We start from the raw sequence: 15,659 nt of genomic DNA, 5'->3' as shown, positions 1-15,659 counted from the left end.
TATTTATGAGGCTTCAGTTTCTTTTTGCGACAAGAGGTAAAATAATAATGTATTTTCTTTAAATTATTGATTGCAAGTCGCTGAATGAGGGAAATCGGTATCGGGGTTCTGAAGTGTTTGTTGTCGCGAGCTGATTGGCCGCCTCTGGGTAGAGTAAACGGGTCGTCAAAACGAACTTCACGGCCCACTAGTTTAAAGAGATACTCTATGCAGCCATGAAATAATAATTAATGGTATCTTAGGATAATTAGATGTAGGATAGTTAATTTCTATTATTTATTTTTGTCTTCCCTTTATTTTATGTTATCAATATTTTTTTAATATTGTTACATTTTATTTGTTGTTTTTAATAATGAGGGAAATTGTTCATGTGCAAGTGGGCCGGTGTGGCAACCAGATTGGTGGAAAAGTAAGTGTGTACAATTTACTTGTAATCGTAAAAAAGAAGTAAAAAGTTCCTTCCACATGACCCTCAACGAAGACAATGCTCATATAATGTATCATGTCTATATGTACCATATATAATCTACTAAGATATTTCCTAATGTCTAAAGCTCTGGTTATAAGCACAAATTCTTATTAATTTCATAACCTAACCTAACCATAACCCGATATAAGTATATACTTATTTAGCTCTTTGCCGTCTTTGACTTAAATGGTATATAATTACGTACGTCACAAAGCGGCAGAAGTGTATTTCAAAGATTTAGAAAGAAAAGCTCCATCTTTGAACAACATTATTCACTTCCAGATCACACTTGAAACTGGCTCACTTTTGACAACAAGTCTGTGTTCTAATTCCGTTCTCTTTACAGTTCTGGGAAGTAATATCCGACGAACACGGCATAGATCCCAACGGGGCCTACAGCGGCGACTCGGACCTGCAACTTGAACGCATCAACGTCTACTACAACGACGGTGCTAAGTCCACTTACGTTCCTCGAAGTGTACTGGTTGATCTAGAACCAGGAGTTCTAGACTCTCTTCGAAGTGGTCCGTACGGGACGCTTTTTAGACCAGATAACACTGTCTGCGGATACTCAGGAGCCGGCAACAACTGGGCCAAAGGACACTTCACTGAAGGAGCCGATATTCTAGAAACTGTTCTGGATGTTGTAAGAAAAGAAGCAGAAGGCTGCGACTGCCTCCAAGGATTCCAACTCGTACACTCCATCGGAGGCGGCACAGGTTCAGGATTGGGAACGCTACTACTCGCCAACTTACGGGAAGAATACCCCGACAGGATCCTGGTATCCTTCTCAATAGTACCCAGTCCAAAAGTATCGGATACTGTGGTGGAGCCATACAACGCTACGCTGTCAATAAATCAGCTGATAGAAAATTCTGATCACACTTACTGCATAGATAACGAGGCGTTGTACGACATATGCTTCAGGACTTTGAAGCTGAAGACGCCGACGTACGGGGACCTGAACCACCTGGTGTCGGCGACGATGTCGGGTGTGACGACGTGCCTGCGGTTCCCGGGCCAGCTGAACGCGGACCTGCGCAAGCTGGCGGTGAATATGGTGCCGTTCCCGCGGCTGCACTTCTTCATGCCGGGGTTCGCGCCGCTCACGTCGCGCGGCAGCCAGCAGTACCGCGCGCTCACCGTGCCGGAGCTCACGCAGCAGATGTTTGATGCCAAGAACATGATGGCTGCCTGCGACCCTCGCCACGGCCGCTACCTCACCGTCGCCGCCGTCTTCCGTGGCCGCATGTCCATGAAGGAAGTGGACGAACAGATGCTCAACATACAAAAGAAAAATAAAGCCTTCTTCGTAGAATGGATCCCAAATAACGTGAAGACTGCCGTGTGTGACATACCGCCTCGTGGTTTGAAAATGTCGGCAACGTTTATTGGTAATACGACAGCTATTCAGGAATTGTTCAAACGGATTGCGGAACAGTATTCGGCGATGTTTAGACGGAAAGCCTTTCTTCATTGGTATACGGGAGAAGGTATGGACGAGGCGGACTTCACTGAGGCTGACAACAATTTGAGTGACCTGGTGTCGGAATACCAGCAGTACCAAGACGCTGCGGCGGGAGGCGAAGAAGAATATGGCGAAGAGATGGTGGCACAAGGTGACAGTGACGAATAGTAGTCGTGTTTTTATTTATTAAATTATTCAATAAATTGCTTGTGAATTTGAAGTATTTTCATTTATGACGAGCATTTCCTCCTGACTTATGGAGGACATAGGCGTCGGACCTTGGAGGGCAAGTTATAAGAAGCAGTCTCACTAGTAACTTCAAGGGTAAGGGTTAAAATAGCTTGCCCCTAATAATGAGGTCACTAGCGCGTCATTGGATTCAGAACTACTTGCCCGACGTTTTGGCTAGCGGGTGACCTCTGTCGGAGAAACAGCTTGCAAGGAACCTCAATATTTATAGCTTGTGTGTAGATAAACTAGCAGCAGTACTTCAAATTAAAAATAATAAACATGAACGTTAGTTTCTTAACGATTTTATTTGTAACACATGCATGAGTATACAAATAAACAATATGTAACAAAAACGGTACACCTACACTAAACAACGGACAATAAACAAATAGACATCACAATACACTGGACAAACATTTACTCCTCTTCGACTTCCTCGTCAAACTCCCCCTCATCGTCTGCTGTGGCGTCCTGGTACTGTTGGTACTCAGAAACTAGATCGTTCATGTTGCTTTCTGCTTCAGTGAACTCCATTTCGTCCATACCTTCCCCAGTATACCAATGCAGGAACGCCTTTCGTCTGAACATTGCCGTAAACTGCTCAGATATTCTCTTGAACAGCTCTTGGATTGCCGTAGTGTTTCCGATAAATGTTGCAGACATCTTCAGACCTCGCGGAGGAATATCGCACACAGCGGTCTTCACATTATTTGGAATCCATTCAACGAAATAGCTGCTGTTCTTGTTCTGAATGTTGAGCATTTGTTCATCCACTTCCTTCATGGACATGCGGCCGCGGAAGACGGCGGCGACGGTGAGATAGCGGCCGTGGCGAGGGTCGCAGGCGGCCATCATGTTCTTGGCGTCGAACATCTGCTGCGTGAGCTCCGGCACGGTGAGCGCGCGGTACTGCTGGCTGCCGCGCGACGTGAGCGGTGCGAACCCCGGCATGAAGAAGTGCAGCCGCGGGAACGGCACCATGTTCACCGCCAGCTTGCGCAGGTCCGCGTTCAGCTGCCCCGGGAACCGCAGGCACGTCGTCACGCCCGACATCGTCGCCGACACCAGATGGTTCAGGTCCCCGTATGTCGGCGTTGTCAGTTTCAATGTTCGGAAGCAGATATCGTACAGAGCTTCATTGTCAATGCAATACGTCTCGTCGGTGTTTTCGACCAATTGGTGCACCGACAGCGTCGCGTTATACGGCTCCACCACCGTGTCGGATACTTTCGGGCTGGGAACGACGGAGAACGTATTCATGATGCGGTCGGGGTACTCTTCTCGGATCTTCGAGATGAGCAGCGTTCCCATTCCAGATCCTGTGCCGCCGCCAAGGGAATGCGTCAATTGGAAGCCTTGCAGGCAATCGCAGCCCTCCGCTTCCTTTCTGACGACATCAAGAACGGAGTCAACGAGCTCCGCTCCTTCGGTGTAGTGTCCTTTGGCCCAGTTGTTGCCCGCTCCGGACTGTCCGAATACGAAGTTGTCCGGGCGGAAGATCTGTCCGAAGGGGCCGGAGCGGACGGAGTCCATGGTGCCGGGCTCGAGGTCGACCAGCACGGCGCGCGGCACGTACTTGCCGCCGGATGCTTCGTTGTAGTACACATTGATGCGCTCTACTTGCAGATCGGAGTCTCCTTGGTAGGCGCCGGTTGGGTCGATTCCGTGCTCATCCGAAATCACCTCCCAGAACTGTGGACAAGCGATAGATATCATGAGTCATTTGGCTAATTTAAATGGAAATAATATTTGGGACATCGGTGGTATTTTTTTGCAAAGGGATTTTCCGATGGTAAGCAATTACCGTCGCCCATAGAGACCCGCAACACCAGGGGTCACAAGTCCGTTGGTCTTTCAGACGCTCGTTTTTTGAAGGTTTGAAGATCGTACAAGGTTAAAGTTTCACGGTTTTCTCCAAGTGTCAATCTACGCACGATAGAAATGGGGTTTCATATTACTACTACAGTAGAAGTAGTCTTTGATAGTAATCAAAGGAACTTAAGGTATACGATAGATACAAACACTGATCGTGCCTTACCTTAGCTCCAATCTGGTTTCCGCATTGCCCGGCCTGGATGTGGACGATTTCCCTCATTTTGGTGTTTCACGAAAAATTTATCGCCTAAAAACTAGATAGTTACAATTTCACAGCCGTAAATGCATATAAAAATAAAATAAAACTATAAAAATTTACTAATGCAGATCACTGCACGTGCATGATACACGAAATTTCCTTGAATAATGAGTCTTCTACATTCTTTTGTCATTGGCAGTCGAAAATTTGAATCGCATTTTGAAATGCCGTCACTTTGGCGTTATCGTGGTTGCCACGTATTTTATAGGCATTATTGAAAAAGGTTCAATAACTACCTATAGAATCTTTTTTTGTATTTTAACATTTCGAGTAAGATCCCTCGTAGATCTGGGTTTCAATGAATTTGGTGTCTTCATTGTATTGCATTGTAATAATCAATTTCTATTCATTAAGGTTCATGCCTATGCCCAGCAGTGGGCGTCGTACGGCTGATGATGAATGAAAGGTTCAATTGGACCAATTTCCCAATTCGCCACGATTCCCTCTATTTTATAAATCTACAGGTGTGAGCGACTCCAAGCAATAACCGACCCCATTAATCCTGGTGTCAGGGTTCGTATTAAGCTGCCAAAGGCCTTTGACATGGCTTAAGTAAGTAAATAGTAACCGGATCCGATTGCTTAACGTGCCCTCCGAACAATCGGGCGATTAGCCTGTAATGCCCTAACCAAACTAGGGATCACAAAGTGATTTCTGGATTATTTCTATCGGGAATCGAACCCGGAACCTCTGAATCATGAGCTCCCGAGACTTCTATAGGTATCCATTTATTTTTAATAAGAAAATATTTTTACTACAACTGTCAAGGAGTGGGTGTATATATGTTATACACCTCTGTCTACCCCTTGCAAAGGCGCGATGCTGTATTATGTTATTTTTGGTTTAGTATGCATGTTAGAAGAATACAAAATGGTTTAAAATATGTATAAAAACAAAAATCATGCAGAAACAAAAGAGAGATACCCGTAGGCATATCACGCTTGTATCCCCAAAGGGTAGGCAGAGGTGTATTCGTAATACGTCATAGGCAATAATGTTTCTCGTAGTTTCAGCAGGAGTTTTGTGAAAGAGGATCTCTTGAAGATAGAGGGGTGTTTTTTAACGGTTTTTAGTAGACAGGACTTATTCGCAAAACGCCTTACCCCTAAAAAAAGGATTCTATTTGTACAATGACTTATTCTTAAAACGACCTATTCTCAAAATGGCTTATTCTTGTAAAGACCTATTCGCAAAATGACTTCAAATTAAAAAAACATTCGACTAGTATACCACAAATCCAACAGATGGCGTTGTTAACTCGTTATATTCTAAAACGTCGTGTTTCGTAAAGTAGGAATAAGCTGTCATAATTTTGAAAACAATCAGGCAACGGCATACATTGCGTTGGTGGCGCGACTACTGGAGTTTTCCCCAAAAAAATAATGCAAGTGTATGAGCTCATAATATATTCGGACAACACAAACACATAGGGACAACACAAAATTAACTATCAAACTAATTATTCCAATCCTTCGCCTTCCGCTTCTTCGTCGAACTCCCCCTCATCGTCCGCCGTCGCGTCCTGGTACTGCTGGTATTCTGACATCAGGTCGTTCATGTTGCTCTCTGCTTCTGTGAACTCCATCTCGTCCATACCTTCACCAGTGTACCAATGTAGGAATGCTTTCCGCCTGAACATGGCCACGAATTGTTCCGATATCCTCTTAAATATGCTCTGGATAGCTGTGGTGTTACCTATGAATGTCGACGCCATCTTCAGCCCTCGTGGCGGTATATCACACACCGCTATTTTAACGTTCGAGGGGATCCATTCTACGAAGTATGTGCTGTTCTTGTTCTGGATATTGACTAGCTGTTCGTCTACTTCCTTCATCGACATTCTTCCTCTGAATATCGTGGCCACGGTCAGGTATCTACCATGTCGTGGGTCGCATGCGACCATCATATTCTTCGCATCAAACATTTGAAGAGTCAACTCTGGAACTGTAAGCGCTCTGTACTGTTGAGCTCCTCTGGACGTGAGGGGCGCGAAGCCAGGCGTGTAGAAGTGGAGTCGGGGGAATGGCACCATGTTGACGGCTAGTTTCCTCAGGTCCGCATTCAACTGTCCAGGGAACCTTAAGCACGTCGTGGTGCCGGACATCGTGGCACAAACCAAATGATTTAGATCGCCGTACGTCGGCGTCGTCAGCTTCAGGGTCCTGAAGCAAATGTCGTAGAGCGCCTCGTTATCCAAGCAGAACGTGTGATCAGTATTTTCAACCAGTTGATTCATTGCTAAGGTAGTGTTATATGGCTCTACGACGCAATCTGAAACTCTGGTGCTCGGGAATACGGAGTAGGTGAGGATAATTCTGTCGGGGTATTCCTCTCTTATTCTGTTGACAAGTAGGGTTCCGAGTCCTGAACCGGTACCGCCGCCGAGCGAGTGGGTGAGCTGGAAGCCTTGCAGACAGTCGCAGCCCTCTGCTTCGCGGCGAACTACGTCGAGGTCTGACTCAAGGATCTCTACTCCTTCAGTGTAGTGTCCGCGGGCCCAGTTGTTGGCGGCGCTGTTCTGGCCGTAGACGAAGTTATCGGGGCGGTAGAGGCAGCCGAAGGGCCCGGAGCGTACAGCGTCCATCGTGGCGGGCTTCAGGTCCGTGAGGATGGTGCGCGGCACGTACTTCCCGCCGGACGCTTCGTTGTAGTACACATTGATGCGCTCCAGCTGCAAATCCGAATCACCGTGGTAGCAGCCGCTCGGGTCGATGCCGTGCTCATCGGATATCACTTCCCAGAACTGTGGACAAGTAAAAAAGTGTTGGTAAATTGTCGAACTGTCAACGAGCTGTACGAAGAGAGCTTTAACAATGTCATTAACTGACTTTTACCCATTTGGGAACTACGCATCCTAAAAGACGAGACAAAACGCTGGGGCAAAAAAGCGTGTGATATTTACCTTTCCTCCAACTTGGTTCCCGCAAGCACCAGCTTGAATGGTAATGATCTCCCTCATCTTGATAATTTCCCAATTCCTAGTCCACAGGTACTTGTAAATTTATCAAAATTTTAACCAAAAATGATCACAAAGTTGAAGCTTAACATTAACTTAAAAACTAAAATAAAAATATAAAAAAAAAATCTAGCGCAAAGTCACACTGTGTACATTACGTCAGATTTCAAAGTGAAATGAGTCTGAAAGACAGATCTCGGTGAACCAGAATTTTGAATTTGTATTCTAGATTTCGAATGTAATATTTGAGAAAAAGAAAAATTATATTGTCCTGCCAGAATAGTTTAATCAGCCAGAATTATATCTGAAGTAAGTTATAAAAGCTCTTCTTAATAAGATTGCAAAGAGATACTTGTAATATACTAATATAAATAAATAATAAACGCACTAAATAATAAAAATACTTACGAATACGTAGCGCCACCTGTACTGAAACCAACTATTCAATATTTCAGCAAGGAGTCGTCCTTTCACGACTGTAAACCCCACTTGAATTAGTTCCGCGCGTCGCCACTAGATGGCCACGGTTCAGGGGACTTGTTTTGTTTTCAGCTCGAAGCGGCGGCGTTGTCATTATTGTCATGGCGCTCGCTTGAAATGTCAGCGAGGTAGCGTTTCGTGTATAAAATGTAAATTATAGTCTTATCCTGTATGATGTAGTTGTTTTTGATGCGTGCCGAGTGTGAAGTGTGTGAGTGCCCGAGGAGTGATGTCAGTGGCGGACAGAAATGCGCCCGCAGACGAAAGGAAACCAGCTTATTGCGAAGATAGCACGGACAGTGATAATGATACGGAGAGGAAACCTTTATTGCGGCGGATTTCGACAAGCAAATGCGTCGGTCGACTGGTACGTATACGCATTAATTGTGTACTTTGTGAGTATATCGGAATATTTGTGGTTTTAAGTTGGGCGTGCCAAAAGGACAGGACAGCTGTCAAACAAAGGGGGTGAGGTGTGGGGGAGGTATACATGTGCCCGGGCCAGCTCCACTTTTGGCGATCAGTTTTTTTTTCCGGATATTGTTTCTCTAGTTAATTGTGTTTGTAGAAGTAATGAGATGGTTACAGTTAGCGAGTAGTGACCTAGTTATGCTGCGGATAGTAGCCCGGGCACAGTGCCTTGTAGTGCGACCATAATTTTGGTGAGACATTCTTTACCTGTAGTTTACAAAATTATAACAAATACGTTTTTACTGTTCTTAAAAACTGCTAACTAGATTTAAATAATAAAATCAATAATTTTAATTTTTTGTTCAATTAACTTTGATTAATTTCAATGAACATTATCTACGTGACGGCAGGTTATTGGAACGGCGATAAAAATATCTGATAATTATAATTAAATAATAAAACAGCGTTATTTCAAAGTAAATACCACAATCTGAAACGAGTTATTGAAAAAAATAGTCTCCATATTTCTATTCTTTAGTACGTACTAAAGAATGTAATTTACGTAACTTACCTACATAGAAATATAAAATCACGCGCGTAATGCTTAATAGGGTGACATGCTCAAGACCAAGCACTAGGGAGTCTACGCTGTCTATGTTTTTATGCGATCCCAGTCCATCATAGAAGCATTCCTTAGATATGACTTCCATAAGTCAAACTCATAAATGTAATAAACTTAAATGTGTATATTTTTGTCGACCGTCTCATCCGCCTAAAACAACTGCAGCTTCTCAATCTGTATAGCCGAGAAAAACTATCTGCAAGAAAAACCCGAGTACAGGGTTCGAGACGTTCTTGAAACTGTTGTAATACAATTTCAGTCAGTTTAAAAGCTCGTTATTTTGCCACATTGCCTTGTTTAACTTCGGTTATACTTTTTTTTAGCCTACAGTGTCCTCGCTAAGCAAAGGCCTCCTCTTCGGACACTTCCCTTATTCAGACAGATGTTTTACCAATTCAAATCGAAAGACTTTTTAGAATATTTCAGCTGCGATTATTTGTCCGGGTTTTCCTTCCCGAATCATGGGTATCCTACTCATTGTGTAACGTGAGGGATCTAAGTCCTTGTCAAACTTTGATAGGTTACGAAGATAATGGTATTTCCTGAAATATATCAGGCCGTATTCGCTCTCGGTTTGTGCTGAAGTATGAACGCTAATTATATTATAATCGAATTATTACTGTGAAGCGTGGGTACTTAGTTCATCTTGCGATGGATGTATTTCTGACTATCACAACTGGGAAAACAATCGTGGACTGATGTTAATGTTACGTGTTGGTGTTACTAAAGATTTGCCTACTTATTTACGTACTTATGTACGTACGTAGTTACTAGTGACAGCAAAATTATGCAAATCGAAAAGGAGAATTGATTGCAAATCGAGGAAAATCTTTAGTAACACCAACACGTAACATTAACATCAGTCCACGATTGTTTTCCCAGTTGTGATAGTCAGAGATACATCCATCGCAAGATGAACTAAGTACCCACGCTTCACAGTGCTTTCTGTTAGTCTAACGTGATTAGTGGTGAGCCGTAATGCGGTCTATAAATAATGATCGAGCCAACTATGTTAATGAAAATTGCACTGATACATTAATAATTCATTGGTGCCATCCCGGTACTGGAGATAGATAGAACCGGCAGCGGCATCCCGTCTGAAAAGTAAGCTGGAGATAAACAGGACATTTGTCATTTTTTAAACACGCAAGGTTATCCTGACAAAATGAAAATCATAATTAAAACACCTGTGATCATGTCACTTGCAACAGTGTCGAAATAACGGGAGTCTCATATCCCTGATTTAAACGCGGTAAGAACCCGTTATTATGTGTTTTAATTATGATAATAACCGCGTAAACCTAAAACAATGTATAAAATGAAAATCATTTCAATCCTAAATGACGAAACAAAATGTTAGTACCTATCTGTCCCGGTAATATTGAAGGTGTGGTCACTGTGCGCCATTGTGTCCCGATGTGTGGAGAGGATGTCCGGTACGCGTCAATCTTTGGACGAGCTGGATTGTCCGTCGCTCCGGCCCAGTTTGCGCTCTTATGTTTACTACGTAGGTACTTACCTACGGTTTACGTAGAGGACGCTTTACAATATACGCCCCTGTCACAGGCACCACACATGCCCCAGTTTATTTATATAAGTTGCAAATAGGATCCGTAATAAACGATGACTCGTCCGTAAATTTGAGGGTTGGTACATTCGGCAGTCCCGGCTATTCACACATCTTAATAGTCTCGTCTTCTTATCGTGTGGGTTGTGAGGTGAATTACGAACCTCATCAACCCTGGTGTCAGGGTTATTATTGAGCCGCCAAAGGACCCTGACGTGGCTCATGTAACGACTACTTACTTACATCAGTAAGTAGTAACCGGGACCAACGGCTTAACGTGCCTGTAATACTCTCGTTGACCTAATCGTAGACTAGAATGTCTTGAAAACTCTGCCTAATGCGTTGGCTACCCTGCTTGATTGAATGTGAGGATGCCATAACCCGCCAAACTACAGACGGTCCGGTTTGGTTAGTCAATAATGATTCCGACACCAGAGTAAGTAGGTAAAACTCACACAAGATATACTTAGTAATGATTTCTCAATCTATAAGTACCAAAAACCTTTGGTTTGGGCAGCGGTGCGAGGAAACTTATGGCATCTCTACCCTAGTTTATACTCTGACAATGTATTCTGAAACCCTCACTCGGTAATAATACACGACGAGGATGCACAGAATCCTTTTATATGTAGAACTCGTTAAACTAGATATCTACATACGATGTGTGTTCTCTCGTAAATGAAAATATTTCGCACAAGTTTGTCGTAAACTTGTCATCTGTAGAGACATCCGAATACAGAGCGTAACGAATTGTTACTGATTGACTATATCAATTGAATAGGCTACTTGACAACCTAGTCAATTGAGATACATTTTAAAGAAACGTCAAAACGGAAGTTTTCTTTTGAGTTTGTATGAAAATTCTGACCGGTGACGTCATCAATAAAAGCGGCCAAACATCGTACAAAATGCTACTTAATTCATAAATAAAATTCGTAAATATGTCGAAAAGTAAAATGAGATTAATTTTTGATTAACCTAGGCTGGCTTCTCTTTCTAGATTAGCATTTTATAATTTATATTTGACCCCGTCAAATGTCCTATCTTACTCTCTTCAGAAGCCATGGGACCACAATTTGGAGGACCGTCCTTTCTTTCCTGTATAGGGCGGTTTCCGGTACGCGATCGCCACTCAAGAGCCTTACGGCCCCATCGGCCGTCCGGCCTACAAGCGATGTGATAAAATACTTTCTAATATTGCTGCGAATTCCCCGCCTTATAAACAAATTGATCCCCTTAAAAAATGCAAAAACGCACCATCGTCGTGCGTCAACTTCCAACAAACAAAACGCACCAAACGTCAGTTACGGCGCGTGTACACTTTCAAGAAAATTTAAAGTTATGTAAATTCAGTGTTGTTACTGCCCATGTAAGTATCTTTCCTATATCCAGTTTGTGATATTTCATCCATTATTGGTCTGGAGTTTACAATCCTGCCCAAAACACACAATTTCATATGACACATTAGATATAACCAAATTGTTTTTAAAAAGAGGCAGTGTGACTGCTTTCCATTGTCTTCCTTTATGAGAAAATTGGGTAGTTTCCAACTACCTATCCTAGACTTCTATTAGAAAAAACTTAGCGACTATCTCAATGTCCAGAAGGCCTAGCCAATAATAATTTTGCTTTGGTTAACGCCTATAGTAACATATTAATATACCTACTTACATCAATGGTTAACGCAGTTCAGCCATACATAAAAGACCGGAAATGTGTTAACATTGACATCTTAGCTTAGAAAATTCCCGGCAGTATTTTATATGTAACTGCATTTCAACTCAAAGCTTTTACAAAGATTTATTTTCGGAGTAGAACTCTCAACATCTTTACAAAGGCTAGTGGTTTATAAAGACTCATTTATACACCGTAAAAGTAGAATTTTCTTAAAGTTCAAACCTTAGAAATGTGGGTTAGCCTGTTTTTCGTACGTCTGTTTGAGTTCATTACATTTTATACGAAGGACATAATATTCGTTCCTGACGACCCTAATACTCTGTAGAGGCGGCCAATTAGCTCGCGACCACAAACACTTCAGGACCTTGATACCGACCTCGGCCGGCATGGTCGATGTTTTCTTTGATTCTTATCGCTAATTCGATCGTTTCGTTGTCGATCAATTCTTTCAAATCTCAGACGATACCCTAAGCTGAGGTTCGTGCCCAACCAGGCGGGCGACTTCATAGTACGAAAGCGGACCGTGACAGATCCTACGTCATCGACTATCACGATGTGACCAGTTTATAATTGTCACAATTTGAATGGGCCAGGTCTTCAGGTGGTATCGGGACGTAAATTTCACCAAAAAAAAAAAATGTCACATATGATTGCCTCCTACACAAAACGCTCCAGGATTAGGTGAGGCAACCCTATTTTTTTCGAAAGCCTATTTAAATAGTGACATTTATAAACTGGTCCCATCGATGACGTAGGATCTGTTACGGTCGGCTCTCCTACTATAAGGCTTGTTGCCTTTTAAACTTTTGTACCGCGAGAGCCCTCAGCGCTTCCCAAAAACAAAAAACAACATCAAAAACATAAACAAGCGGCAAAGAAAGAGGGTAGACAGATATGTCTGCCCGTAGAAAATTATGGATCTACCTACTCCACTCCAATCTCATCAGTCATCCCGTGATCATGGCACTTGCAACAGTGTCGAAATATCGGGAGTCTCATATCCCCATTTAAAAGCGTTAAGAACCCGTTATTATGTGCTTTAATTATGATAATAACCGCGTAAACTTAAAACAATGTATAAACAACATTTTGGGCTATATAGATATCTTTACGTTCCTGCTTGACTAGAAATAAAGAACACACATGGAAGTTCAACGTAGGCAATATTTCAGCAATATTTTTTTTTTAATTTTGAGATAAATTTAGATAAATCTATCTTCAAAAATCTATCTTTCTCCTCTTCTGCAAGTTTTTCTTCTGACAACTTTTGCTTCAGTTTATTATTAAGGTAATAGTGACTAGAACATAAAGAAAAAGCAAGTTGTGAAACCGAGCAAACCGTGTCCCTCATATTAGTGCCAGCCCGCTGCACTATCTATTGATTGACGTCTACTATGTAAGTTACCGCAAGACGGCGCGACGCTGTCTCGACGACTTGGCGACTTTAATGCACCGGGAATCGGTCTCGTGACTACATACCATTACCATAGAATAAACAGTAACACTATGTACTTTATTTATAGAAGAGACACTCTTCGCCCTGCAATAATACAAGCTTGGAGCGAGCTTGAATTCTCTATTCACCACTTTAGTCTCTTTAATGCCGTAAGCCGTTAAAGAGTAAGAGAGCGCGCGCGGACTATCTGTCTCGCTGGCATGCACAGGGTGAGGCGGGACACGGTAAGAACGAGATTTTTGTATGAAGTGTCCAGACTGTGTCGTTAGCTTGCTTTGTCTGAACAAATAGGAGCCGTCTAGACAGAAAGGACTTCTTGAAACGTAACGTAGATTCCTACGGTCACGAGTACTAATATGTATACACTTTGAAACCATGTCACATTAACTTTTTTGACAAATTAAACCATAAGTCTTATTAAATGTCAAATATGATAGTGCGACAGCGTTCTAAAGTGGGTTCATGATATTGATCATGACTGTACGCACATTAAACTCGCCCCCTGTAATCCGTTATGCGTTGAGCAGCGCCACAGGGAATCAGAAGACAACTTACAGCCGCTTTTTAACGAAGTTCGAGTCACCCAACGTCGATTCCCCCTACGGTGAGTCTCCTTTAAGTGACACGACGCGACGCGACGTCGCGTCGTGTAGTAGACCTGCAGTAGATCAGCAGCACCTGGCGCTCACAACCTGCAGAGGCGCATGCCTTACCATAGCCGGCATGTTGAAGGCTAGCCCTAGTTTTACCCAAAAAGAATCGGCTCGTACTAGGTTTAACCAAGAGTAAGTGGCTACACTAACCGGCTAAAACTAGGTGTAGCCGCACTTCGGGTATTAGCCGTAACATATACACCCACTGCTCTTCTCGTCAGCTACGTTTTATTTTAACTCGCATGTTATAGGGGGCGAGCCTATTGCCACTCAGCGACCACTAATCCTGGTAACCACGTGATATCAATTATCTATAAAGTATATAACCTAATAACGTCGAATTCAATAAAAAATAAAGCCAAGGTTGGTGGTAGGGCTGGCGTAGGAAGACCTAAAGCGACGTACATTGACCAAACTGGAGATGTCCTTAGTAAAGGTTCAGTCAGTAAGATCTACTCTGGCGTGTGTGTATGAAACGATTGATGAATGTGGCGGAAGCAAGAGAAGTATGTCGGGATCGAAGCAAATGGAATTCCATAGTCTCTGCTTACCCCGGTGGGAAATAGGCGTGAGTTTATGTACGTATGTGTACGTCGGATTCAGTGGTTCAGAGCCCGACCCGGGATTCGAACCCGTGATACGATGAAGTCACGCGTTTTCCGAATTAGGCTATCACGGTTAGCATTGTTTCATAGAATTCAGACGGTGTCTAACGATGTGTAATCTGTTAGCATTGTTTCATAGAATTCAGATGATGTCTAACGATGTGTAATCTGTTAGCTTTGTTTCATAGAATTCAGATGGTGTATAACGGTGTGTAATCTGTTAGCATTGTTTCATAGAATTCAGATGGTGTCTAAGGATGTGTAATCTGTTAGCATTGTCTCATAAAATTCAGATGGTGTCTAACGATGTGTAATCTGTTAGCATTGTCTCATAGAATTCAGATGGTGTCTGAGGATGTGTAATCTGTTAGCATTGTTTCATAGAATTCAGATGATGTCTAACGATGTGTAATCTGTTAGCTTTGTTTCATAGAATTCAGATGGTGTATAACGGTGTGTAATCTGTTAGCATTGTTTCATAGAATTCAGATGGTGTCTAAGGATGTGTAATCTGTTAGCATTGTCTCATAAAATTCAGATGGTGTCTAACGATGTGTAATCTGTTAGCATTGTCTCATAGAATTCAGATGGTGTCTGAGGATGTGTAATTTGTTAGCATTGTCTCATAGAATTCAGATGGTGTCTAACGATGTGTAATCTGTTAGCATTGTCTCATAGAATTCAGATGGTATCTGACGATGTGTAATCTGTTAGCATTGTCTCATAGAATTCAGATGGTGTCTAAGGATGTGTAATCTGTTAGCATTGTCTCATAGAATTCAGATGGTGTCTAACGATGTATAATCTGTTAGCATTGTCTCATAGAATTCAGATGGTGTCTGACGATGTGTAATCTGTTATCATTGTTTCATAGAATTCAGATGGTGTCTAACGATGTGAATCTGTTAGCATTGTCTCATAGAATTCAGA

The 15,659-nt window shown here is 42.6% G+C and overlaps 4 protein-coding genes across 4 annotated transcripts in view; 2 read left to right on the top strand and 2 right to left on the bottom strand.

The window, feature by feature from the left end:
- The first annotated feature begins 71 nt into the window (after positions 1–71).
- Positions 72–2,105, top strand: LOC126382151 (tubulin beta chain-like). The gene is made up of 3 exons (XM_050031923.1): positions 72–85; positions 352–409; positions 816–2,105. The coding sequence occupies exons 2-3, from the start codon at positions 353–355 to the stop codon at positions 2,103–2,105; spliced, it is 1,347 nt and encodes a 448-aa protein (XP_049887880.1). The 5' UTR covers positions 72–85; position 352.
- Positions 2,106–2,585: 480 nt separating this feature from the next.
- On the bottom strand, positions 2,586–4,263 carry LOC126382119 (tubulin beta-4B chain). Its single transcript, XM_050031867.1, has 2 exons — positions 4,207–4,263; positions 2,586–3,860 (listed from the first exon to the last, which is right to left on the bottom strand). Exons 1-2 carry the CDS (start codon positions 4,261–4,263, stop codon positions 2,586–2,588), a joined length of 1,332 nt encoding a protein of 443 aa, XP_049887824.1.
- Positions 4,264–5,761: 1,498 nt separating this feature from the next.
- On the bottom strand, positions 5,762–7,264 carry LOC126382150 (tubulin beta-4B chain-like). The gene is made up of 2 exons (XM_050031922.1): positions 7,205–7,264; positions 5,762–7,045 (listed from the first exon to the last, which is right to left on the bottom strand). Exons 1-2 carry the CDS (start codon positions 7,259–7,261, stop codon positions 5,762–5,764), a joined length of 1,341 nt encoding a protein of 446 aa, XP_049887879.1. The 5' UTR covers positions 7,262–7,264.
- A 662-nt stretch (positions 7,265–7,926) lies between these two features.
- The window catches only part of LOC126379607 (diacylglycerol kinase eta-like), a 30,398-nt gene continuing 22,665 nt past the window's right edge, over positions 7,927–15,659 (top strand). Inside the window, exon 1 of the mRNA XM_050028430.1 lies at positions 7,927–8,105. Within this exon, the coding sequence (XP_049884387.1) occupies positions 7,968–8,105 (138 nt within the window). The 5' untranslated portion in view covers positions 7,927–7,967. The remainder of the gene's footprint in view (positions 8,106–15,659) is intronic.

This window comes from Pectinophora gossypiella, chromosome 3 (genome assembly GCF_024362695.1).
Source record: "Pectinophora gossypiella chromosome 3, ilPecGoss1.1, whole genome shotgun sequence".
In the NCBI taxonomy this organism is placed as follows: Eukaryota; Metazoa; Arthropoda; class Insecta; order Lepidoptera; family Gelechiidae; genus Pectinophora; species Pectinophora gossypiella.
The sequence above is the reverse complement of the archived record's forward strand: the minus strand, read 5'-3'. Positions and strand labels throughout refer to the sequence as shown.

Bases quoted from the DNA above. Each gene is read 5' to 3' on its own strand.
- LOC126382151 (XM_050031923.1), top strand. From the start codon at position 353: ATGAGGGAAATTGTTCATGTGCAAGTGGGCCGGTGTGGCAACCAGATT. The intron at 410-815 runs GTAAGTGTGTAC...TTCTCTTTACAG, and splicing joins GCAACCAGATTGGTGGAAAA to TTCTGGGAAGTAATATCCGA.
- LOC126382119 (XM_050031867.1), bottom strand. From the start codon at position 4,263: ATGAGGGAAATCGTCCACATCCAGGCCGGGCAATGCGGAAACCAGATT. The intron at 3,861-4,206 runs GTAAGGCACGAT...GCTTGTCCACAG, and splicing joins GAAACCAGATTGGAGCTAAG to TTCTGGGAGGTGATTTCGGA.
- LOC126382150 (XM_050031922.1), bottom strand. From the start codon at position 7,261: ATGAGGGAGATCATTACCATTCAAGCTGGTGCTTGCGGGAACCAAGTT. The intron at 7,046-7,204 runs GTAAATATCACA...ACTTGTCCACAG, and splicing joins GGAACCAAGTTGGAGGAAAG to TTCTGGGAAGTGATATCCGA.